Source organism: Nicotiana tomentosiformis, chromosome 10, assembly GCF_000390325.3.
Source record: "Nicotiana tomentosiformis chromosome 10, ASM39032v3, whole genome shotgun sequence".
In the NCBI taxonomy this organism is placed as follows: Eukaryota; Viridiplantae; Streptophyta; class Magnoliopsida; order Solanales; family Solanaceae; genus Nicotiana; species Nicotiana tomentosiformis.
In genome coordinates this window covers 73,006,816-73,030,746 of record NC_090821.1, presented here as the reverse complement: position 1 = coordinate 73,030,746, position 23,931 = coordinate 73,006,816, and the positions used below count along the sequence as shown (strand labels likewise).

Genomic DNA, 23,931 nt, shown 5'->3' with positions numbered 1-23,931 from the left:
AATGATTCATGCAGTCTTATGCAATAACAACCAATAGTTGCCCCTTGCAATGACCCTTTAAGAAAGTTCCATCTAGTCCAATGAATGGTCTCAGCCCTTGTTTGAACCCCAACTTCATTGCATTGAAGCATATGTACATTCTAAGAAATCTTCTTTTACCTCCAGCCATGGCATCTTTTGATAAATTGATAACCATATCACTACCATAATTGCTCTCCCTAATCTCATTTGCATATGCTTCTAATATATTATAGTCATCGAAAAAGCTTCCATGCAATTGCTCAAGTGCCATCCTCTTAGCCCTTTTCAATGTGGAGTTATGTACATTCAATAAAAATTAATTTTTCAAATATAGTTTCATATCCTCTATCTCATACTTGAGGTTATTCTGCACCTTACTCTTGAAATATTGAGCTAAAGTTTTTGTTTTGGCTCTAGGATTCTCAAATGCATCTTCACAATTATGCTTTGTCTTCGATGCTTTTATCTTAAAGTCGAGACCTTTCTTATCTTCAGAGATGAGGCATACAAAAGGGCAGCATGCTATACATCTATACCTTACTCTTATTTTATCACTTTTTCTAAGCTTCAGAGGTTTGGAATTTGCAATAGCATAAAAGTTCATGACTTTTCTGGCCTCATACAATTCCTTAAATGTCATAGACTTATCAAGCTCTTTGTAGTGAGTAAGATTATCATTAACTTCTTTATCCTTTTGCATCATAAGTAACTCTAATTCTTCAAAGTCATATTCACTAGCATCTGAACCATAATCTGAACTTTTATCACTATCCGATTCACAATCAGTATCTAATTCACACTAATATTCACCTGAAATTGGCTCTTTGTAGTCCCCCGTATTTAAATATCTATAATATAGACACTATAAAAAAAACATAGAGGGCACACATGAATAATTTAATAACTTTGACAATAAAATATTGAACATACAATAAATTACTGTATATAGTATAGTGGAAAGATTAAAGCACACTCTTTAAGAGATAAAGTACACGTTTCTGTCGATTTCAACAACCTAACCCTACCACAATAAATTACTCAATATAATACAGTGGAAAGCAAAAAAAAAATTTCTTTAGGAAATAAAGCACATGGTTCTGTTAATTTCAACAACCCAACCTTACCACACCATGATAAAATATGTGAAAAAGACACTTGCAACCAAAGAAGAGGTAGCCCTAGGGCACAAATTGACACCACATAAGAAAACAACAAAGATAACAAACAAAAGGAGTACCATACTCACATGCAAACACTATGCTTCAGAATCAAAAATACCAGTACATGACAAAACCCTAAAAAATTACAAAAAAAATGACTAATCCCTTTTTTCGAGTTAGAGACCTAATAAATGGAAGGAGAAATTACCTAACTAGCTTCAGATGATCTTCAATTTGTGGTGTTAGCCCTTGTTCGATGGTATCATCCCCTCAAGTCTCAAATCGCCTATGTTGGAAGAATAGATTTAGAAATGGGGTTTGGAGTTTTTTTTACATACTTTATACGCTTTTTAATCCTATATTTGATTGATAATCAAGTATTTTTTATACGGGTTGATGGGTTATCAGAGCAGGCTTAAGAGAGATCCGCTTATGTGGATGCCATGTCAGCTAATTAATGCCTCTAAGAAGGCTTGTGTGGGCAGCCGATAGAATAAAGAAATTATTGGTCCAGTTTGCTAACGTGGGGGATTTTAATGGCCCAATTTGCTAATGGAGGATATAATTAAGCTATATCCAATAGTTTAAGGATATTATTTGACATTTTTCTTAAATTATATACTTAGAGCCCGTTTGGACATACAATTTTTTTCCTTTTTTAAAAATTTTCTTTTGAAAACAATGTTTGGTTATCTCATTCTTACCAAATTTTTCAATTTCACTTGAAAATCCATTTTCAAATTTAAAAAACTGATTATGACCAATTTTTTAATTAAAAATGAGAATTTGCTAGTTTTTTAGTGTTATAATTTTACCCTATATTTTTAAAATTTATAAAATGACCCCAACAGTTATTAACCTACAACTACCTACAGAAACACAAAACGCATAGGTCTTCTTCTCACCAAAGTGTGCGGCTGCCTTTGCCATCCCAATCCGGCAAGGGGTTGGCATCTCCCATCAGCTGCAACGATATTCTTTGACGGTAATTGCTAAAATTTACTATTATTTGCTTGATTTGTAAGATTTTTTCATAGATTTATAAACTCTTATATGTATGTGAGTTATTTCTGCATTGCAATTTCTTTGTTTGTAACTCTTCAATTTGTGTTTGTTTGAAACTATAATTTTTTCTTTGTTTGTGGTCATATACGTCTATTATTGACTGAATAATAACTTATTTCTCCCCACTTCTACTATACTCTGAAGATTTTTTCTTTTTTCTCAATTTGCTAGAAATCTTTTATGCTTTACTTTTATTGGTCGTGTCAATTTTATTTGGTTGGTGCAACGATGGTTCGGGCTTCTTGTATTATGCACGTCACACCTGAAGCGGGCTTTGGAATTTCAGACGAAAATTCTATGACTGCTCCGCCACTGGTTAATAGGGTAACTTGATTTGAAGTTTTATTTTCCTTTTTGTTCCTACGTGCGTGCCTTCAATATTACTTATAAGGCTTATTTTCAGTTGTTATGCACTCTAAAGATGAAAACTTTCATATGCGATTGATTGTTCTATTATTGTTATATTGTAGAAACGTAAAAGAATGAATAAACCACGTGGTGCACATGCTGAAAATTGGTTGGATGAGGACACGTCGATCCTCATCCATATCCTACATGAGGATGCAAGGAAATATGGGTTCAATAGTTCAACCCTTAGTGCTCCACGATGGAGGGAAGTTATCGATGAATTTTGGATGAAATCTGGCAAGAAAGACACTTATGACGAACATCACATTAAGTTCAAATAACAAAGGTTAAGGACAAACACGAAAAACTTCAGGAACCTCCTTAATTCTTACTCCGGCTATGGTTGAGATCCTGAAAATAACACAGTTATTTGCCCAGCTGATATTTGGAAAAAACATATGCTGGTAAGTTTGTGAGATGAGTAAAAATATGTATATTGTACCTTTATGCATTTTGAACTAACATATTATTTTAAATATTTTTCAGATAATGAAAGAAAATAAAATAAATAAATATAAATACAGATACAAGGGGATTGAACACTTTGACTTGTTAGAATAGATATTTGGGAATTCATTTGCCACGGGAAGCCATGTCGTATGCAGTACAACACTTGTTTCTCCTCGACCATCATATAAAGCTACTGCAACGGATAATGAACCCTTTTCTTGTGACGACTAGCCTGTTGGTACCGGGCATGTGAATATGAATACAAGTACTGGTACTAGCAGTGGGAAGCGGACTATGGCAGATACATCTTTGGAGACTGATGGTGGAACATATACACGCCGTAAAAAAGGTCGTGACTTATCATATTGCAATCAAGATTATTTTATTGGGCATTTGAAGTGGAAGAGAGACTGGAAGGAAGCAAAAGAAAAAAAGAAGGAGGAACGGGCACAAGCATCGATACCTCATGAGATTGATGTCTACTCTGAACAAGTCGTGATTACCCAGTTGCAATTTGTCATGAAAAAGTACCGTATAGATGATAAGCAAATGTCTCTAACTGTGCCTCACTTGCTTGACCCCAGCTTTCGTAAGATGTTCGTCCATGTGGCCGAGAAGTTTCAAGCTCAATAGGTTAAGGACTTGCAGTAAATTTAAGTAACCGTGATTGTAATTTGTTATGTTGTAATCTAATGTGATGAAGCACTAAACTTTATTATTTAAGTAGTACTTTAGTTGGGTATTATTGCCGAGTGTGATATTACAACATGACGTTATCTCTTTAGTGCAATGTTCTACTCTCCATGGGCATGAAACATGACACTTTTTATGCTGATCCATCTATTTATTTTAGTTATGTTTTTTTGTAGTATAGAAACATGACAATTTATTCTTTTTAGTTTTATAGGTTGACTGTAAGGGTGGATTTAAAAGAAATGAGCATATCCAGCAGTGACACTGATTCAGACAGTGATATTGAGGATTACATGATATGTGTTGTAATTTCTAATCAGATCAGACGAGAACAACCGTTATTATCTCGCAGGCCACAACATATATCTAGACCAGGTATGGCATAGGTTGTTGAACTTCTCCAGGGACATCACATGCGTATGTATGAATCTATGCGTTTCTATCCTGAAATATTTTGCCGGTTTATCGGAATGATACGACAAAATAATTTGTTGCCAACCGAGCATCGCACCACACGTGTTACAATTGAGGAGTCCATGGCTATTTTTCTGACTGTTGTTGCACGTAACGATAGTCAGCGCTCGGCAAGTGAATGTTTTCAATATTCGCTCGAGACAATCAACCGACATGTTCGAACAGTTGCTAAAGCAATTAGCCAGAGGGAGTGAAGGAGAGCCTCGAAATGGTAAAGAGCTATTTAACTATAGGCACTCCTCTCTTCGCAATGTAATTGAAAGAACTTTTGGAGCATGGAAAAGTAGATTCAGAATACTACGACAAGGCATGAACAATTACGATATCGACACGCAAGTTTGGATTGTGATTGCTTGTGGTGTGTTGCGTAATTTTTTACATGAACATCAAAGTAGTGATGAAATATTTACAGAGTATGAACATAATGATATAGTTGTTGATGACCCCGACCAACAACCGACTGAGATTAACAATGTTGCTTCGACTTCTCGGTCAGCTGATCAAGTAATGCATGATCGACGTGAAGAGATTGTTCGTACAATGTGGGAGGACTATATTAAAGAATAACTTGTTCATGTTTATGTTGTTTTTTGGCTTAAATTCCTTCTCTGTGTATTAGTAGAATTAGAAAATGTGATATTGATTTTGCATCTTCTGTGTATTGCAGTAAAGCAGAATATGATAACAGTTAAACAATATCATTTTGATTATTTATTTCAAGTAGGATAATCAAATTGGGGTGGTTTTGATATTTTTTACTTTTTTACGAGTTGTGGGTATAAATCATGTTTTATGGTTTTAAAAAAAAAAGACATCCAAATATGTTACAAAAATTATAGCCAAACACAACTTCATCTTCAATTGAAATTTTAGTGAAATTCCAAATTTTTTTTTTTTTTTTGGAATGCATGTCCAAACGCCACTTAAGTCCGCTCCTCTTAACGTGGGTTCGCTATGGCAAAAAAAAAAGTCTACTTCACATTTCAAAATTCAAACAGATTCAGAAAAACAAACCTTTGGGGTCTATGTATAATTTACTAAACTTCAGTACCCATTTAGTATTCTTTCCCTTATTTCCAAAATTACACCCTTGGCTTCCCTCTCTCTATAACTCTCCAATCTCCATCAACATCATCAATCATCAATTCTCAATCGGATCTTTCACGACCCGAATAATTTCAACTCTCGTTTGAACAAAAACCTAACCCTAATTCATTAATTTCCAATTTAAAAACTCATTCCGTTCACCCTCAGCCATGGCCAGCGATTCCAATGAACCGTCACGCCGCAAGCACCGTCGATCTTCTCCCTCCGATGAAGACGACACCGAAGAACCAATAAAACGCCGTAAGCACCGCCACCATCACCGTCACCACCGCCACCACCGCCACCACAGCAAAAAACACGAAGAGAAATCCGATTCGAAACCCGATAAGGACACGGGTAATCCGAATGATGAAATAGAGGATGTACCTCAACAAGTTGGTATTGTTATTGGCGTTTCTACTTTAGGGCTCGATTATGATATGGAGGAAGGTGAAATTATTGAGGATGATGTGGCGGCTACTGCTACAGTTGGTGATGGTCATGAATTGGACATGGTCTGTTCAGATTTCTTTCAGCTCTTATTTCTCTTATATATTTCGTGCTTACTTTTGTTTTTCCAGGGCCTGTTTGATTGCTGTTATGATTGACAATGCAATTTGTTTTAGTTTCAAAAAAATTACTAAAGTTATTTTCTGTTAGATTTAAGTTATATACACTGACAACACACTTAATTTTTACAGCATCAATGTAATTTAACATTAACATGTTATAACAGGTTACTTATCAATTATTGTACGTTACCAATTGCTGCATTAAATAGAGTTACCTGCAATTATTTTAAGTTTTTAAGTTATTTGATTGCTTAATATTTTTCTAAGCTGTCACAATCACTCGCTTAAAAGGTAGCCGCAGGTAACTCTCTTTAATACTAGCATTGATTTGTAACCTATAATAAATGGTAAGTAACCTGCTGTAACAGGTTACACTGATGGTGTTAAGAAATCATCATACTGTGGTGTATATAACTTACATTCTCTTTCTTATAAGTAGGGAAGAACTAATGTTTTTAAATGCAATATTTGAACTTTACGTAACCAGAAAGAAAGAGGTCCCATGCTTAGATTTTTATGATTTTCAGTGTCAAAGATGTGCTAAATTTAATATTTGTTTCAACTGTTTGATTAATAAGTATGTTGCACAAAATAGACATGAGAATTATGTATTCCATACAGAGCTTTGAACTTCATTATTACATTGTTGGGGGCAAAGTTACTCTAGGCGTTTCCTGATGACTGAGGGCTTTCTTTTTATTAGTAAGAAACTTTCTTATGATTGTTAAAAGTTTATTCTTTTTTTAAAAAATGGTAAAATGCTGTAAAATCATACTTTATCATTTAATTCTGCCCACATTTCTTGTTTAGGAATTGCATGAAGCTCAACGACAGGGGCCTGCAGTGGAAAAAGTTGACCAGAATTCCACTGCTTCAGGACGGCACGATGAGCAAAGGAAAAGTAGGAAGGCTGATAATTCTAGAGAAAGAAAGTCTAGTGACAAGCATTTTGCGAATGGTAGTTGCATAGATGAATTTCATAAATTGGACTCTAAACCACAGAAGAAAGATAGTTATGCTGGTGAAGAAGTTAGAAAACAAAAGAGCTACGATGACGATGAGAGCCATTTACAGGATCAAAGAAAATCTTTGACTCCTGAAAGTTCTGGAAAGAGGCATAGATCTGTTGGGGTATCATCTTCTCACGATGAGCACCTTGAAGAAAGACATGTTACGAAGTTATCCAAGTCACCTGACAGGTTTAGAGGAAGATCACGATCCAAAAGCGTATTGGAGGAGTCTTTCCTTGTACCAAAGTCCCGTGAGAAAGATGATGCATATGAGAAGGAAAGCAGATATAGAAGTAACTTGGATGATGAAAAAATTGGACACAACAAGGACTATCGACATGGGAGCCGAGAGTCTTCAAGGGATATTGAAAAGGAGCATAATTCTAGTTACAGCAGACACTCTAGGGACAGGTATTATAGCACGGAGAGTGTAGACAGGTATCGGGAGAGTAGCATCGAGAATGAAAGGGATAGAGTGAGAGAGAAAGACAGGGAGCGTGAGTTGGCTAGAGAAAGGGACAGAGAAAGGGGAAGGGAAAGAGATAAGGATAAGGAGAGGGAAAGGGAGAGGGAAAGAGAGAAAGCTCGAGATAGGGAAAGGGAGAGGGATAGAGAACGGGAATATGAGAGGGGAAGGGAGAGGGAGAGGGAGAGAGATAGAGATAGAGATAATTTCAGAGAGAGGGAGGAGAGAGAAAGGAGGAATAGGGATAGGGAAAGCAGAGGACGAAGTAGGGAGGCAGATAGAGATAAATATAGTGATAAGTCTAGCAGGCACCAGAGATATGATGCCCTTGATGATGGTTTTGCTTATAATAGACGTAATAGACATAATGAGACTGACATTCAGAGAGAAAGGACGAGTGATCACGCAAAAAATGAAAACGCAAAGCAAAAAGCTGTAGAGGCAGACAGTGAGAAATCAAAAAGGTATTGTTAATTCTTAATTAGGTACTTTTGATATTCGGAAACTCTTTAGCGGAGTTGATTTCCTTAAAGCATGGTTTTTATTTTTCTCTTTGTTGATGTATTGCAGAGATGAAGTTGAACAAGAGGACTATCAGGAAAAAATTGCTTTCCAGCTTGCTGAACAGGAAGACGAAGAAGAACTTGAAAGAATTAAGGAGGAGAGCAGAAGGCGCAGGCAAGCTATTCTTGAAAAATATAAGAATCAGCAGTCCCAGAAGGAGCCAATTACTCAATCCGGGGACGTAGGTATAACTTCTTCGAGTTAAGAATCCTCATATATTTGTGACCATTGTCAAAAAAAAAAAAAGGATCTCCTGATATAATATTCTAGTATGTTTTACTGTATTTCATGTTTCAACCTTGACCTTATCTAGAGCTCTACGTGAACAACTAAGGTCTTTGGTTAGTCCCTTTTTTTACTTTGTTTTTTACCTTCAGGTTTACTGTCTGTTATGCATGCATATGAGCTTTGAATGTGTAATTTTGCTAATGAATTGCCCTTCTTGCTGAGTTTAAGTGCCAAATTACTGCTTCTTTAATGAGTTTAATTTTGGATTTGAACTCTTAATATGCATGTTATGGAAATTAGGATGTTTTGTTGGATTTTGTCGCAACTCAGGTTTTATGAAGCTTCGCATTGCACCCCAGACCATCCTGATCTATGTGCTGAGATTTTATCTGCTGACTCTCTGCAAGTTTCTCTTTTCTGGATTGAATTTCTGGTCTTAACTATGTTTTTTTATTTGTTGACATTAGCTGAGCTTCTTATGGATCAGTCTACTCAGAAGCCTGCAGCCGGAGATAATGCTGTGACAGTGTCATTTGATGGTCAAACCAATGGTATAGATGTCCATGTTGATGAGCCAACGTTTTCTGTTGGGAAATCACCTCTGCAAGTTGGTCATATTGCTGACGAGCAGGCTTCTGGAGCTGGTGGATTGGGACAGGGTACACCAAAGGTGTGTTCACATGAAATTGAGATTTAAATGGGGTTTTCCTTTTTTTGTGGTACTCATTCTCCTTATTTATCTTTCAACATTATTTTGTCGGAGCTCTTAATTCATGTTGCTTTTGTGTTAGGGTTTTGCCTTAGAATTTGTCGATGAAGTATTTTGCCTTCTGGTTTTGCTTTTTGCTCCTTTAGTCCATTTCCTAAATGCTGGCTTTATCTGATAATTGACTTTCGCTTACTACACTTTGCAGAGTGAGAGGTCAGCTGACATGTTTTGTGACGATATATTTGGAGAATCACCTGCTGGCATCAGGAAATTGGTCAGTCTCTGTCTTTGAAACATTTTGTTTTAGAAACATCGTCTGTGATTTTGGGTTGCTCATTCTTGGATCTTTAGCTTGTGTTGATTTTTAATGTCTAGAGATTCTAGACACTAGAAGTATGCATACTGTTGTGAAATCCAATGTAGCACTTGTTATCTTGGCCATCTCACTGCTTTCTTGTGCCTCTTGATTATATTCATGGGATTATGTGCTGGTATTGTTCTCTCTTTGTCTGTTAGGATATATTGTTGGAGTTCTCTATTAGAGGAATCGTGTTTATACTTTCGAAAGTGAGGTGTGAGCATCCCTTTCTTTCCTGCTGACCCCAAAGTGTCAAAATGGGGAACCATTTTGGAAATGATGGCTACGAAATAGCTTTCACTTTATTATGTTTCTAGCTGAGACTTGAGAGTTGCTCCCTCTGTCGATACTGTGGGGGAGTGTGTCTGTTTATTTTAGTTGTGGTAGACTTTGTAATACACAACAACAACAACAACAACACAGTGAAATCCCACAAGTGAGGTTTGGGGATGGTAGTGTGTACACAGACCTTACCCCTACTCCGGAGGAATAGAGAGGCTGTTTCCGATAGACCCTCGGCACAAGAAGATGGAACGAGACTATGCAACAGTAACAACAAAAGAAATCAAAAAGATAACACCAGCAACACAATAACCGGGAAATAGAGAGGAAAGCAATAACACTAAGCAGTAATAATGGCACATTACTACGGACGCAATGGAGTAATATGGACACAACAAGAGCCACTAACATCCTAAGACAAATCACTACCAAACTAGCTTCCTACAACCTAACCTACAACCCTAATGTAGTACTAAGGACACAACTAGAGCCACTAGCAGCGTAGTACAAAACACTATCAGATTAGCCTCCTATCTCCTAACCTATAACCCTAATGCTCGACCTCCACAACTTCCTATCAAGGGCCATGTCCTCGGAAATCTGCAGCCGCCCCATGTCCTGCCTGATCACCTCTTCCCAATATTTCTTAGGCCTCCCTCTACCTTTTGTCATACCCGTCAAGGCCAGTCGTTCACACCTCCTTACCGGGGCATCCAGGCTTCTCCTCCGCACGTGCCCGAACCATCTAAGCCTAGCTTCTCGCATCTTGTCTTCCATGGGAGCCACGCCCACCTTCACCCGAATATCTTCATTCTTAATCTTATCCAGCCTAGTGTGCCCGCACATCCATCTCAACATCCTCATTTATGCAACTTTCATCTTCTGGATATGAGAATTCTTGACTGGCCAACACTCAGCACCATACAACATGGCCGGTCTAACCACCGCTCTATAGAACTTGCCTTCAAGATCCGGGGCACCTTCCTGTCACACAAGACGCTAGACGCTTGTCTCCATTTCATCCACCCCACCCAATACGATGCGTGACATCTTCGTCAATCTCCCCACCCCCTGGATAACCGACCCCGGGTACTTGAAGCTCCCTTTCTTGGGGATGACTTGAGAGGCAAGCCTCACGTCCATGCCCGCTTCTCCCGACCCGTCGCAGAACTTGCACTCCACGTATTCTGTCTTAGTCCTTCTCAACTTGAAACCTTTAGACTCAAGGGTCCGTCGCCAAACCTCCAACCTCTTGTTAACACTGCTTCGCGTCTCATCAATCAGAACTATATCATCAGCGAATGACATACACCATGTCACCTCCCCTTGAATATACCATTCAGTTTAAAGTGTGATGTCTAGGAATAGTCTATTGTTTGAACTCTGGATTCTATAAGTCTCTCTACTTCCTTGCTCCATGCTGCCCAAACAATTACAAAACCGCGGACAACAAGAGAGTGGAAAAGAGGACATTTTTCTTTCTTTGTACTCATACTTGTACTAAAACTGTGGGAAACTTGTCTACTGTGCTTACGTAAAGCCCTTTCCTTGTCTTTGTAATAAGTACATGGATTTCATGCTTCTCTGGTTTTATCTGTTGTCTTTCAGGGCAAAGGAGATGGCGTGGCAGTTCAGCGCAGTGGCCTTCATGATAACTGGGATGATCCAGAAGGGTATTATAGTAAGTATCTCATCTCACTTGTTACCTGGATCCTTGATATTTTAGCTTTTACTTTAGAGCATGCTGGCGCTACTACATTGATACGTGCCACCATATTCCTTGATATATGATCATGATAGCCTCCTTCTCCATGTTAATTGTTATTTGAAGATGCTTGATAAATTTTGAGTAATGTCTGATCAATTCTCTGTTTACTTCTGTTGATTAATCATAAAACTGCTGTTAATTCAGGTCCACAGACACAAAGTGATTACGGAAAAAATGTCATCTCCTGTTTTATATTCCAAGTTGAGATTTATTTTTCTAGTTGATATTATGTCTCCCATCATCGGCGGAGTTCAGAACCGTGCAACACTGACCAAAATAAGATGGTTATTAGGGTCGAAGGGGATTGGGTTTCAATCAACAATTTCTCGGAGTATATTTTAAAAAAAAATTTAAATATCATAATTGGGAAAAGAATGTATAATATAAAGAATAGAGTGGAGATAGTATGAGAGTATTTATACTTTAAATTAATTTTTAAAATAATAAAATAAATAATTTTACACAAAAATAGTAATGATAAATTTAGACAATGAAAGAATTCTGTGCAAATAGATTAAAAGTATTGTTTGAGGTGATAAAAATATTGAGTTTGAGTTGATCCAGATAATATCTTCGACATAATCTTTTGGAGCTTATACTTTTATATTCGAGAAGTAGGTGATTGAAACCCAATCCACTTAGATCCTAGTAACATCTTATTTTGATATTTTTCTTGATGGCTGGAAACTGTTGTCTTAGTTGATGTCTCATGTCTTCTTGTTTTGCTTGCAGGTTATCGTTTCGGAGAAATTCTTGATGACCGTTATGAGATTGTTGCTGCTCATGGTAAAGGAGTCTTTTCTACTGTTGTTCGGGCTAAAGATCTCAAGGCTAGACCTGGTGACCCTGAGGAAGTAGCAATAAAAATGATACGCAATAATGAAACGATGTAAGCTTTTTTATTTCCCCATTTCGTGCTATCCTTGCTTGTTCTGGTGGCCTAATCGTGCTGTTTTCGTCCTTGTTAGGTATAAAGCTGGTATGGAAGAGTTGATCATTTTGAAGAAGCTAGTTGGTGCAGATCCTGAAGACAAGCGCCATTGTGTTCGTTTTATTTCTAGCTTCAAGTACCGGAATCATCTCTGTTTAGTTTTTGAGTCTCTACATATGAATCTCCGTGAGGTTCTGAAGAAGTTCGGGCGTAACATTGGACTCCATCTCACTGCTGTTAGGGCGTTTTCGAAGCAACTTTTCATTGCTTTGAAGCATTTAAAAAATTGTGGCGTGCTTCACTGTGACATTAAACCCGACAACATGTTGGTAAGTGGATGGTTTGAGTATTCTTCATCTTTCCCCGGGCTAGCTAATTCTCCCACTTCACATCTGCTGAGAGTAGCTTTCTTTACCTTGCTTCCCTTTATCTGTATATGTATTTTGACTTTTCTGTATTTACTTGTTTAGGTAAATGAATCGAAAAAAGTGTTGAAGCTTTGTGACTTTGGTAATGCTATGTTTGCTGGCAAAAACGAAATTACTCCATACCTCGTGAGCCGTTTTTATCGTGCCCCAGAGATCAGTAAGCATCAATTCTCATGATTTGCTTTTTCTTTTTGGGACTTCCCTTTCACTTTGTTTTTTTGTTCAAAGCTCATGATCCTATGTAGTTCTGTGAATCTGTGGTTTTGTTTGATTAAGTTCTGTATTATGTTTTGTTGCAGTTCTTGGCTTGTCGTATGATCATCCAATGGATATATGGTCTGTTGGATGCTGTTTATTTGAGCTTTATGCTGGGAAAGTCTTATTTCCTGGTGCAACTAATAATGACATGCTTCGTCTTCATATGGAATTGAAAGGTCCATTTCCGAAGAAGATGCTTAGAAAGGTTTGTCTTAGACATCCTAATCTAGTTAGAGATTTTTATGATTTGTAGTTATAAGCCTGGTTAATTAGTTGCTGTGGACAATTCTGCTAATGTGATTGCATTAGGTGCTGCTTTTATAGTTTTTGCACCTTTTCTTAGTAATTGACATGATATAGTCAATGTAGAAGCATTAATTCTCTTTGTTCTTCATTTATTTCAGGGTGCATTTACAGATCAACATTTTGATCAAGATCTCAATTTTCTTGCCACCGAAGAGGATCCTGTTACAAAGAAGGTTATTTCTTGTAGACTTTAGCCTGTCTTGTCATTCCTCGATAAACTAACCATTGATAGTCATTAATGATAACGTTACTGTATATTAATTTTGGTTGCAATTGTATACTTCACAGGCTATAAGGAAGCTGATTGTCAACATCAAGCCAAAAGATATCAGTTCAATAATTTCAGGTTCTCCGGGTGAAGACCCAAAGATGTTAGCTCACTTTAAAGATCTTATGGAGAGAATCTTCGTGTTAGACCCAGACAAGAGAATAACTGTTTCCCAGGCATTGAGCCATCCATTCATCACGGGCAAGTGAACGAAAACGATGATTTTCTGCTAGCGACATGCGGTTGCACAAGATACTAGTGCATTGTGATCATATGATCTTAGTTTTTATTCAGTTCTCTAATCATTGGGCCTTATCTGTTTTTATCTATTATCTACTATCTTGAGTTAAGTGCATTGGAGCTTGGCATGGTTGAGGTTGCAGAGAAGATTGTTGACCGTGGGAGATCTATATCTTGGCAGTTCATTCTTTCAGTGGAATGTTTTCTTTTCTATCGTAAGATAACTTGCCAAAGGCGTTTTTCCCTTCTGTACTATTTCTTGATGGTGACATTATAAAAATCTTCATAGATTTTTTAAAAGTTATCATGTCTCAAGTTGTACTTTGGACTCGGGTCCTGAGAGTGGAGAGTAACTTGCGCCAAATTAGATATTGACAGAAGCATGGTTATTCATATGTCTCTGTAAATAAACCTTCTGAATATCTGTTCACTCTGAATTGTTGATGGCGATCTGTCTTTGTCCCTTTCTGTACTTTTAGTTTTCTTGACCTCTTGTCTTCCAATCTGATTTAATTGTTTATTTTGTGGAACTTTACATAGTTTTCAGGTCTTTATCTTAATTGAATATCTTGTCTCTTCATTTTACATACTGTTCAGAATCCTTGGGTCCTGGAAAGTCTAATTTACTTTTTCCTTCAGGATATCTACCAGGGCTCTGAGGCAAGATTCAGTGATTTAGATGCTTAAAAGGCACCCTGGCGAAGGTACCTTGGTTCGTTTGTTAGGAATTACTGTGACACACTTAAAATGTTATGGCTGTTAGCCTGTTCTCGATTCCTCTAACATCAGCTATAATTTTTGTTTCTCCTTTGTGTTAATTTTTAATTTTCTTTTGACAAGTTCTGATTCCTGAACTTTAATTTGGTCTTTCCTGAAAAACTGCATGCCTGAGGGGGGCTTGTTAATGAGCCTCCTTAGGCTAGAATAGTAAATCTATCAAGAGCAAGAGTATTTCTTCTATTTGGAGTCATTGTTGTTTCTTCTATTTCTTATTTCTTTGTACAAAAGCACTTTCTAATGAAGTTGCATTGCATCTGATTCATGGTATGGTCATCCTGGAGCATTGTATGACTGGAGATGATCAGATGCAGCCTTGAAGTGAGAGTTGTTTCAGTGAGTTGTCAATTTTATTTTCTTGCTGTTTGTTCATTAAGAATAATATATTCTAGACCCCGTTGAGATGTGTGGTATTGATATGGCTTTTTGTCTTTGCTAGGGTGTGATTTCATGCATCTGCAATTCTAGTAAGTATCCTTGAATTTTATTACATCTCTGGTGTAATATTTTTGTATCTTTTGAAAACCTGATACTTTTTTTCCTTCAATGTTTTGCATTCAAAGTTTGCTAGTCATCAATGAAAATGACCTACATGGAGCACTCTGATTCAAATTCTTTACTGGCTTTGCTAATAAAATTGGCCATTTTGGATGAAATCTATCTCAAATTTCAGTTGTCCTTTTTCCGAACACTTAATGTTCGTGCCAGATTTTTTGTTATGAAAACAGACATCTGTCTAGCTTGCATTGGAATTTGACATTGTTGTAACTTACAACGTAATTCTTAGTGTCATGTTTGGTTATGCGAATGTATTTTACACAAATATTTTTACTTTAAAATAAGAGTTTATTATAAATGATACACAAATATTTTTCTTATGAATACATAAATAAGTTTTATATTACGACTAGTATATGTATACAAGAACTATTAGATATTATTTATTACTGTATTAGTTATTCAAAATAATTATTTTTTTTGTAAAAATATATTGAAATAATTATAATTTGTAACTTATATCTTAAATAATAATCGATACCTTCCAAACTAATACTCCCTCCATTTCAATTTATGTGAACCCGTTTGACTGGGCACGAAGTTTAATAAAAAAAAAAGAAAGACTTTTGAACTTGTGGTGTAGAATGAAGCACATATATTTTGTGTGACTATAAATCATTGCATAAAGGTAAATTGTTTCCAAATACAGAAATGGGTCATTCTTTTTGGCACAGACTAAAAAGGAAATAGATTCACATAAATTGCAACAGAGGGAGTAGTACTTTAACTTGAATGAACTAATAAAATTTGAATAACGAATTTAAACATTTTACCAGCTTATGTGAATATAATAATGAAATTCATGATTTGTTGCAATTTTTAAATTTAAAACTATATAGATACGAGTTTAGAAAATATTTTTCTATAATAAACATATATAGTAATTGATAGAAAACAAAACTAGTAATTAAATAAAATATGAACATTATCTTACACGTCTAATTGAAAGATATATAAAAAATTTAGTTTAGACCTTTTAATAAAACATAATATTTATCAATAATAAATTAAAAGAATAAATACTAATAATTAATAAATAAATCTCCCAAAAGTGAAAAATCTTGTTTGACTAGTCCTAAAGTGAGTTTTATTTATCTCACCAAATGCATAATTAAGCACGTTTGGAACTTAAACATGATCCCAAAGTGTAAAAGGTAAAGGCGTATTCCACACGGCTAAGTATTATATGAAGTTAAGCTTTAAAAAAAGGTGGAATAGAGTTAGCAGCTACATTCACATTTTTTGAGATAAATGTGAGGAGGAAAGAAATGGAAGAGAAAGAGTTGTCCCTTTTTAGTTTGTTTGAAAGAGAAGTGATAATAAGTTAAAAAATCATATACCACCATTCTCCCCTTGAGAATTAGAGAGTGTAATTGCTCTCTCAATTACTTGGTTCGACAAACATGCAAAATGTGTAATTACACCTTATACACCCAAATCTAATTACAAGATGACTTCCCAAACAAGCCCTAGGTGATCTTTTGCTATCTGTAGAAGCCTTGGTGGACAGAGTTACCCGCGACCTTGCTGGTGGAAGGTAGGAGTTATCCGTTGGAATAGCCGAACTACGCACAAGCTGGACCAGTTACCACTGTCATAAAAAAAGTAGGGAGAAGTGTTATCATTGTTTATTTTGTTGCATGTCCCGTTAAACTAATTTTTGTAGCAATTTATGTTTATCTTTCTCCATGGGAAGTAACGACACCTCAAACAAGTTTAAACGAGGACAAACATGTCTTCCCACACGTGGAGAAAATCGAGCGAGCGAGGGAGAGGAGAAGAGGGTTGGTGCTCATGTGTTTTAGGTGGCCATAAGGATATGACTGCAATTAAGAATGAGGAAATGTTTGATTTCTCGATAAGATTAAAAATCTTCTCCGGTATCCATTGCATTTTTCTCCCATCTACACAGTCAAGGAACATTTGACAAGCTTCCCATGTTGTTCTTTTTCCACCTTCTTCAAGGGACAATTGACAAGCTTTCTATGTTATTCTTTATCCATCTTCTTTCAAACCAATGTACTGCTCCCTGGCCAAGCCTTTCCGACTCTCTCTATCCATATTAGTAACAATTTGACTTGGTTATTCATGACAAGCTCCAACTCGTGCAATTTTTTTTCTACTGGATCTATCCATCTCGAGAATGGGACGGAGATGTGATGCATAGCCGAGAGTCTTAGCCTCTCAACGGTTGACTACTATTCGACCAACAATCTCTGTCATTCATGCTAGCAGATTTAGCATTCAAAGTTCAATAGCATTGTCTTTATCCTATCAGCGGTCAACTACTATTTGACTTGCAATTTTTGTGCCTCATGCTAGCACATTCAACGTCCAAATTCAGTATCATTTTTTTGGTTTATGGTATATACACTTTGTCACGCTAGTCACTGGCAATCACTTTCGTCATTTGTCAATCTTGCATGTTGCGGGTTTCTATTTTTGTAGTTTTATTATTGCAAAGAAATTTTGCAATTCGAAGCATTCAATCTTTTCTGTTCGTTTTCCTATGTTTCTCGCTAAGTTGCTCGAAACAGCAATTTAGGTGCAGCACCCATTTCGACACGACACTAGTATATGTGTGGATATGGGATTCGTACCGGATCTGGTTAAACAATCTTGGATACTTTGACCACGACGGACGGAGAAATTCGAGATGAGATACAATTTGATTCTCGAAATCAGAACCAAAATTAGGGTAAATTTGAAGACTTATGTATGAAATCAATTCTTTACTTATCTACAACTTGGGAATAAAAAAGAAATCCAAACCTTACAAGCTATAAGTAAATACTCCACAAAATTTCTCATAATTTAGAGATGTTTTCTTATTTTTATGTTTTTGAATTATTTGTAGTCAGATCCCCGTAACCGTACTAGGATCCTTATCCCCGAATCTTAAAATTTACATCTCGAAGAGTCAGACCTTTTGATCTGCACCCGTGTCCGAGCAACTTGGGTTTCTCGTAATTACAAATTCTTTTATTTATTTTTTAGCAGATGTCTTATGTTTATCGTTAGATCTAGTGCGGTGATGGAGTATTTGCGCGGGACGAGAGACATTAAATTGTTTAATTGGGTTAAGACTAAAATATAAGGTTTGTCTTTCAAATTAATCTGAATATAAAAAAATTATTAACAAATATAATTATACCTCATTTGTTAACAAATATAATTATCCCAGCTTATGATGCCCTAGCCGCTCTATCCATAGTCTTAAGTTTTGGGTTGGATGCTTCGTACCTTAGTGGTTCCGTAAGGTTTCCTAGAAGAGTTCCTGCATTAATCCACTCATTACTCAAAGGTTTTGGGTTGGATATTCAGATTCTTTCACATGGTATCAACCCGTTTCCCCAATGTTGTTTCTTTGCTATTCGTTTGCCATTGGCTTCCCTCGCTTTCTCAGTTCAGCCTATTGTCCCATTAAGTTTGCTCCAAGATTACAATGTGGTTTGTTGAGCATGGTCACCCTTTAACACATGCTCACTCTTGAGTTTATTTGATCTACCTTTTCTCGTTAACTTTTAGTGCATTCTCGCATGCCACATGTCCATTCTATAGTCTCCTAAAAATATAGAGCAAAACAAAAAGTAAAAAATCTTTAAATATCCACGTCTAAACTTTAGAATTGGGCAACACGTATGTAAGGGTCTTAAGGATACACTTGTCCCTTATTGGTTGTGTAAGTCTTACCAAACATGTCTATAATGTCTTAGGTAACTCCACCTTTTGCCCTTGGACTTGGGTTTGGCTGCTCATTTTCTTTCACTAGGTTTGAAAACTAAACTTTTGTAAGTGCGTTGTCACAAGTGCAATTTTATAGTATTCATTCGCTTTTGGCTTCTCTTTTAGTTTACCTCATTGAGCCATTAGCTTTGCTACAACCCATCTTAATTCTTTGTTTACTCAATGTTGGGACCCTATATTATGTTGTCTGCATCCCAAGTGTATAGTATCGAGCGTATGAAGAGGAGGGTTTGTTAAGTATCCCACTGTAGGCGCTATCTTTTTAGGTTGAGTTAGGTCTAAGACACATTTTCTTTACACGTTATTAGAACCATACTTTGGTAAGTCTGGTTTTACAACCACAATTTTCTACTATCCGTTAGTTTTGGGCTTCTTTCTCAATCTAGCCGATTGAGCCCCACTATCTTTGTTCTAGGCTCATTTCGTTGAGCATACTATTTCCCCCCAACTTCAGGCCCGTTATTTAGTCTGTTGTTTCTTCTTCTTAGGACAGAAAAAGAAAGAAAAAAGAGATCTTTAGAAATCCACGTGTAAACGCTAAACCCCGGGTGTTGAAGGATACGCTTCCCTTATTGGTTGTGTAAGGGTTTCCAAACGGTGTTTATAATGTTCTGGCCACTCCACCCGTAGGTTTAAGATTTTGGGTTTAATGTGCAAATTTTCTTTAACAAAAATGATGCAATTCAATATTTTAGGGCATACCTATGATGTTACCTCTTCAATGACGAGTCAATTGTACTTGATCTGACTTTTGATCCAATGATTCTTGATCAACTCCCAATTTGAGTTTTAAGAGAATGCTCTGCTTTCCTACTCGAAGTATGAGTTGTGGATTGTTCAACGAAAAAATTTAATGAGCTTTCTAACACCTAGATTTCATGATCAACGAAAGGCACTAATGTAGAAACTTTAAATAAATATGTAATGGCAAAAAAAATAAATTAAAACAACATACCCAGTGTAATCCTACAAGTGGAGTCTGGGGAGGGTAGAGAGTACGCAACCTTACCCCTACCTTGTGCAGGTAGAGTCTGTTTCCAGTAGACGTTCGGCTCAAAGCAAGCATGCATAATCACAATAGTATAAAGAAAAGATATGCAATAGTGAAAAAGTCAAAGACGCAATAACGACATTATAATAGTTAAATCGAAACTCAACATCGTCAGATAGTAATGGAAATATAACAATTTGTAAATACGAGAATAACACTACCACTACTTGGGTGGAAGGAAAGACGCTCGACTCCTTATTGTCTTTCTACCTTGATTCTCGATCTCCACACTCTCCTATAAAGGGTCATGTCCTCGGTAAGTTGAAGATGCGTCATGTCTTGCCTAATCATCTCTCTAAGTACTTCTTCGGCCTACCTTTACCTCTTCTCATGCCCATTATAGTCAATCTCACATCTCCTCACTAGGGCATTCATACATCTCCTCTTCACATGTCCGAACTATCTCAACCTGACTTCTTGCTTCTTGTCCACCACGGAGGCGACACCTATCTTGCCCCGAGTAACTTCATTTCTAACCATATCCCTTCTAGTATGCCCACACAACTAGCATTGTCGTCTTTGCCACTTTCATCTTCGGGACATGCGAGTTCTTGACAGACCAACATTTCACCCCGTATAATATAGTCGGTCTAATCACCACTCTGTAGAAGTTACCTTTAAGTTTCGGTGGAACGTTCTTATCACACAAGACACCAGATGCTAACCTTCATTTTATCCACCCGCACCAATAGGATGCGTTACATCCTTCTCGATCTTCGTGTTAGCCTTGTATTATTGACCCAACGCATTTTGAAATTTCCTCTCTTGGGGATGATTTGTGAATCCAACCTCACTTCCATGCCAACCTTCTGAATCACGTCACTGAACTTGCACTCCAAATATTCTATTTTAGTCCTACTCAAGCTGAAGCCTTTAGACTTTAGAGTTTGCTTCCAAACCTCCAGCCTAGCCCTAGCGTTTACTCTGTTTCGCGTCTCGTCAATAGGTACTATGTCATTTGCAAACAACATTGTACCATGGAACCTCCCCTTGAAATTAAAATGTCAATTGAGTTCAAAAACTGTTCAGGTTCATTTAGATGTGCATATGTAATTTTAAGTTTTAAATGGCTAATTTTGTTTTATTAAATTTCTATTTCTTATTCCTAATCAGTAAAAAGCTTATTCGTAATGTCTTTTAAGAATAATAAGATCATTTTAGAAACTAAATTTGTTGTCATGATGCCCCAAAGAGAGCCCATGAACGATCAGTCATATGCCTTAGCACTTTGGTGCTTACATTGGAGTGCTGCCTAAAAGTGAAGTGCTCAACTTAGGTTTCAACTAGATTTAGGGTTAAGTATGCCTCAAGTGAGCATTCAAAGATAAGTTGCTCTTGCATGTGCTCATTCACCTCCCTTCCTAAATAATGAAACTATTTTAAAGCTTAGTTAAATATCAATTTTCATTGGATATGAGTGCGCATTGTTAATCGTGTCAATCACCCTTGAATGAAAAAGGAAAAACGAGTGACATTGCATTGGTTGGATGCCACTAATTGGTCTACATTGCTTAGTTGTTGTATTGAAGGTAAAATAAAAGAGATTTACGTGCGCTGGCTTCACTTATTTGAGGAACCGAAAGATTGATGTGGTTGTGAAGGTGTACATTGTCCTCTCTAAGTGGAAGAAAAAAAATCCTTCCACTTTGATTTTACACCCTTTCACTCCAGACAAGAGTAAAGTCTCGTCACTCCTAGTGTTTGCTTTATACACGTTAAGCAAATTAAGCTGGGAAATTACTAGTATGCTGATTATTGTGTTGGCGTTTGGTATCTAGGGTGTACTCCACCGTAAAACCCCATATCCTTTTTGTCCGTTATCATTCCGAAAACACAAGAAGCTTGCCTGTAGGTTTGAGGTAGCATCCATAAAACATAAAAGTGAGGATATTGTGGTAATGTAGCTATTTTTGTCGAAGTTATAACATATGTTTTGACATTTTGGATTTAAAAGAAATTTGTGCCCCGTTTAGGTGGACCATTAACTCTAATGCATAACTTGACTTGATTTTGGCCAACTTTTTTGAGCTTACTTTAGATGCCATTAGGAGTCACTTTAAATGACTCGCTTTGACACCTCCTTGGTTTGAATGACCCCCATTGTTTGTGGGTTGCTTCTCTAATTATATATCTTTGACGAACCATTCACTTACCTGTTTCTCTGTCTTAATTGACCTACACGGAATCTTTGGTTTCTCAAACTGCTAGCATTCCTTTCATGTGTATTTGCTGTTCTTCAACATTCTTGTGTCATTTTAAAAATAAATTTAGAATCCATTGAAACCTGTGGATGTAGTGTCCATTAAATTCAGATTTTAATCCGTAAGTTCCATTTCTTTGGACTCAACCAATGTGGATTTAATATAGCAGTCCTAATATATTAATTTTCAAACTTAAAAATGTGTGATAGTTGACATTACAAATCACTTTTATTGGTAATTTGGTATAATAGGTGGTGACATCATCCATTACTGGTGTGGATAACGAAAGAAAGTGATTTGGAAGACTAGACTCTAGTACAGGGGTTGGGGGTGTTTGGGGGGGGGGGAGGGGAGCATTTAACATGTTAATTTTGCCAATGATGATCTGAACTAGTTTGCTGACGGAGATGGACAGTTCCCTGGTGAGAGATGTCAAGATCAGATGGTGGTTTAAATGATGAGAATAATTAATCTATGATGCCTCATGGGGAACCATCTAAAATAGGCTAAGAAACTGAAATCTTTTCAAAAAAGGCTCAGAAATATGCAGTGAAATTTACTAGAATTTGGACCTTCATTGAAATCCATTTAATTGTTGCCCTGCTGAATGTGCACAAGGGATGCATAGGCCGAAAACATATAGGCAAGCCCTTATGGTCCTCCTTTTAAAAAAAAAAAATGAGGCCCTTAGGGGTTTCAATTCATGGATTAGGATTCAGATGCATGTTTGAATTGCTGCCTTGTGTTTTGAAAGGGAAGAAATGTGCTGATGAAGTAAAGTTTTTTTCTTAAATATTTTGGGATTATTATTATTTAGCTTTGCTCTATCCACTTTTGTTGTTAAATATTCGTCAGCACCATTCGCTGCACCAATCTGTCTTAGGAAACTTTTGTGGCTAGAGCATTCGTTCTTGTTAGTAATGCACACTTCATTTCATTTGTGTTGTCGGGTTATGGTGGTTAAGAATTGGGATGATCGTCTTGTTGTGGAACTTGTTAACTGACGTTTTTGTAAATTGTTGAATGTTTGCATTGTGACTTGATTCCTTGCAAAACCGTGGATTCTGTTGAGATGCTAGTTATGGATTATAATGATATTCATGATTTAGCTAGCCTAAGTTCCTTTGGAGTTGGAGAAAGTAGTCTGTATTGGTTTGCTTAAACTGGTGCTCCAGTTGCATGCTGCTCTAATGCTGAAGTATACCTGCGTTCGCCGGGCTTCTGTAGCCTTAGTAGTGCAATTCTCAGTTAAGCAAGCTCGCTGATATTTTTAGGGCTGTGACTCTGTCTACTCTAGTGATTTTTGTCGTTCAGCTATAGGCAAGGCTTCTGTTGATGTTCGCACTTAATTTATATCAGTTAAAGAGTTTTTATGTATCCCTTTCACTGATAATGTGAGTTTACATTTCTCTTAGTTGGAAGTTGCAGAATCTCATTGAACATTCAGGTTAAAAGAATTAAAGCTTATATCAGATGCAAATATCAAAAAGAACCCTGTGGCCAGTAAAAGCATTTTTAAATGCAAATGAAGCGGACTTTGTTGTAATGTGTTAATAAAAACAGAAAAGCTTAAATATTTATGTAATTCTAAGATAGCTTATGAGTGATAAAAGGTGCAGTATGCAAATTCTTTATTTTGTTCAGATCGCAGTGATTAAGTGCTTATCGTACGACATTTTCGCTATATTGGTCTGCACATATCAAATCTTTGGTGAGAAATCAGTTAGATTAAATGCATATTCATGATTTTCAAGTGGTCTGCTCATATATGAAGACCTATGCGCTGATCTGCGTATGCAACTGTTAATTCGTGAATCTTCGGAAAAATAAAATTTACGAGGATGTTGCAGAG

General features: G+C 36.6%; 1 protein-coding gene and 1 long non-coding RNA gene across 11 annotated transcripts; both read left to right on the top strand.

Moving 5' to 3' along the window:
• Positions 1-2,062: 2,062 nt before the first annotated feature.
• On the top strand, positions 2,063-5,023 carry LOC104109709 (uncharacterized). 2 transcript variants are annotated; one of them, XR_011411703.1, is made up of 4 exons: positions 2,063-2,166; positions 2,717-3,058; positions 3,141-3,737; positions 4,012-5,023. It is a non-coding gene; the product is annotated as an uncharacterized lncRNA (long non-coding RNA). The 2 variants fall into 2 exon arrangements; XR_011411702.1 differs by lacking the exon at positions 4,012-5,023 and having other exon boundaries at positions 3,141-3,937.
• Positions 5,024-5,362: 339 nt separating this feature from the next.
• On the top strand, positions 5,363-23,493 carry LOC104109710 (uncharacterized). Of its 9 annotated transcripts, none has more exons than XR_011411711.1 (16): positions 5,363-5,872; positions 6,740-7,869; positions 7,976-8,154; positions 8,665-8,867; positions 9,112-9,180; positions 11,155-11,227; positions 12,047-12,203; positions 12,283-12,574; positions 12,716-12,830; positions 12,973-13,136; positions 13,336-13,410; positions 13,526-13,960; positions 14,385-14,449; positions 14,807-14,858; positions 14,962-14,989; positions 23,045-23,493. XR_011411711.1 is itself a non-coding variant. In XM_009619058.4 (12 exons), exons 1-12 carry the CDS (start codon positions 5,528-5,530, stop codon positions 13,712-13,714), a joined length of 2,991 nt encoding a protein of 996 aa, XP_009617353.1. In that variant the 5' UTR covers positions 5,363-5,527; the 3' UTR covers positions 13,715-14,197. The 9 variants fall into 9 exon arrangements, 1 of the variants encoding a protein (XP_009617353.1); XR_011411709.1 differs by lacking the exon at positions 23,045-23,493 and adding an exon at positions 15,086-22,832; XR_011411710.1 differs by having other exon boundaries at positions 14,385-14,858; positions 23,189-23,493.
• The last annotated feature ends 438 nt before the right edge of the window (positions 23,494-23,931 follow it).

Bases quoted from the DNA above. Each gene is read 5' to 3' on its own strand.
- LOC104109710 (XM_009619058.4), top strand. From the start codon at position 5,528: ATGGCCAGCGATTCCAATGAACCGTCACGCCGCAAGCACCGTCGATCT. The intron at 5,873-6,739 runs GTCTGTTCAGAT...TTTCTTGTTTAG, and splicing joins ATGGTCATGAATTGGACATG to GAATTGCATGAAGCTCAACG. The intron at 7,870-7,975 runs GTATTGTTAATT...GATGTATTGCAG, and splicing joins GACAGTGAGAAATCAAAAAG to AGATGAAGTTGAACAAGAGG.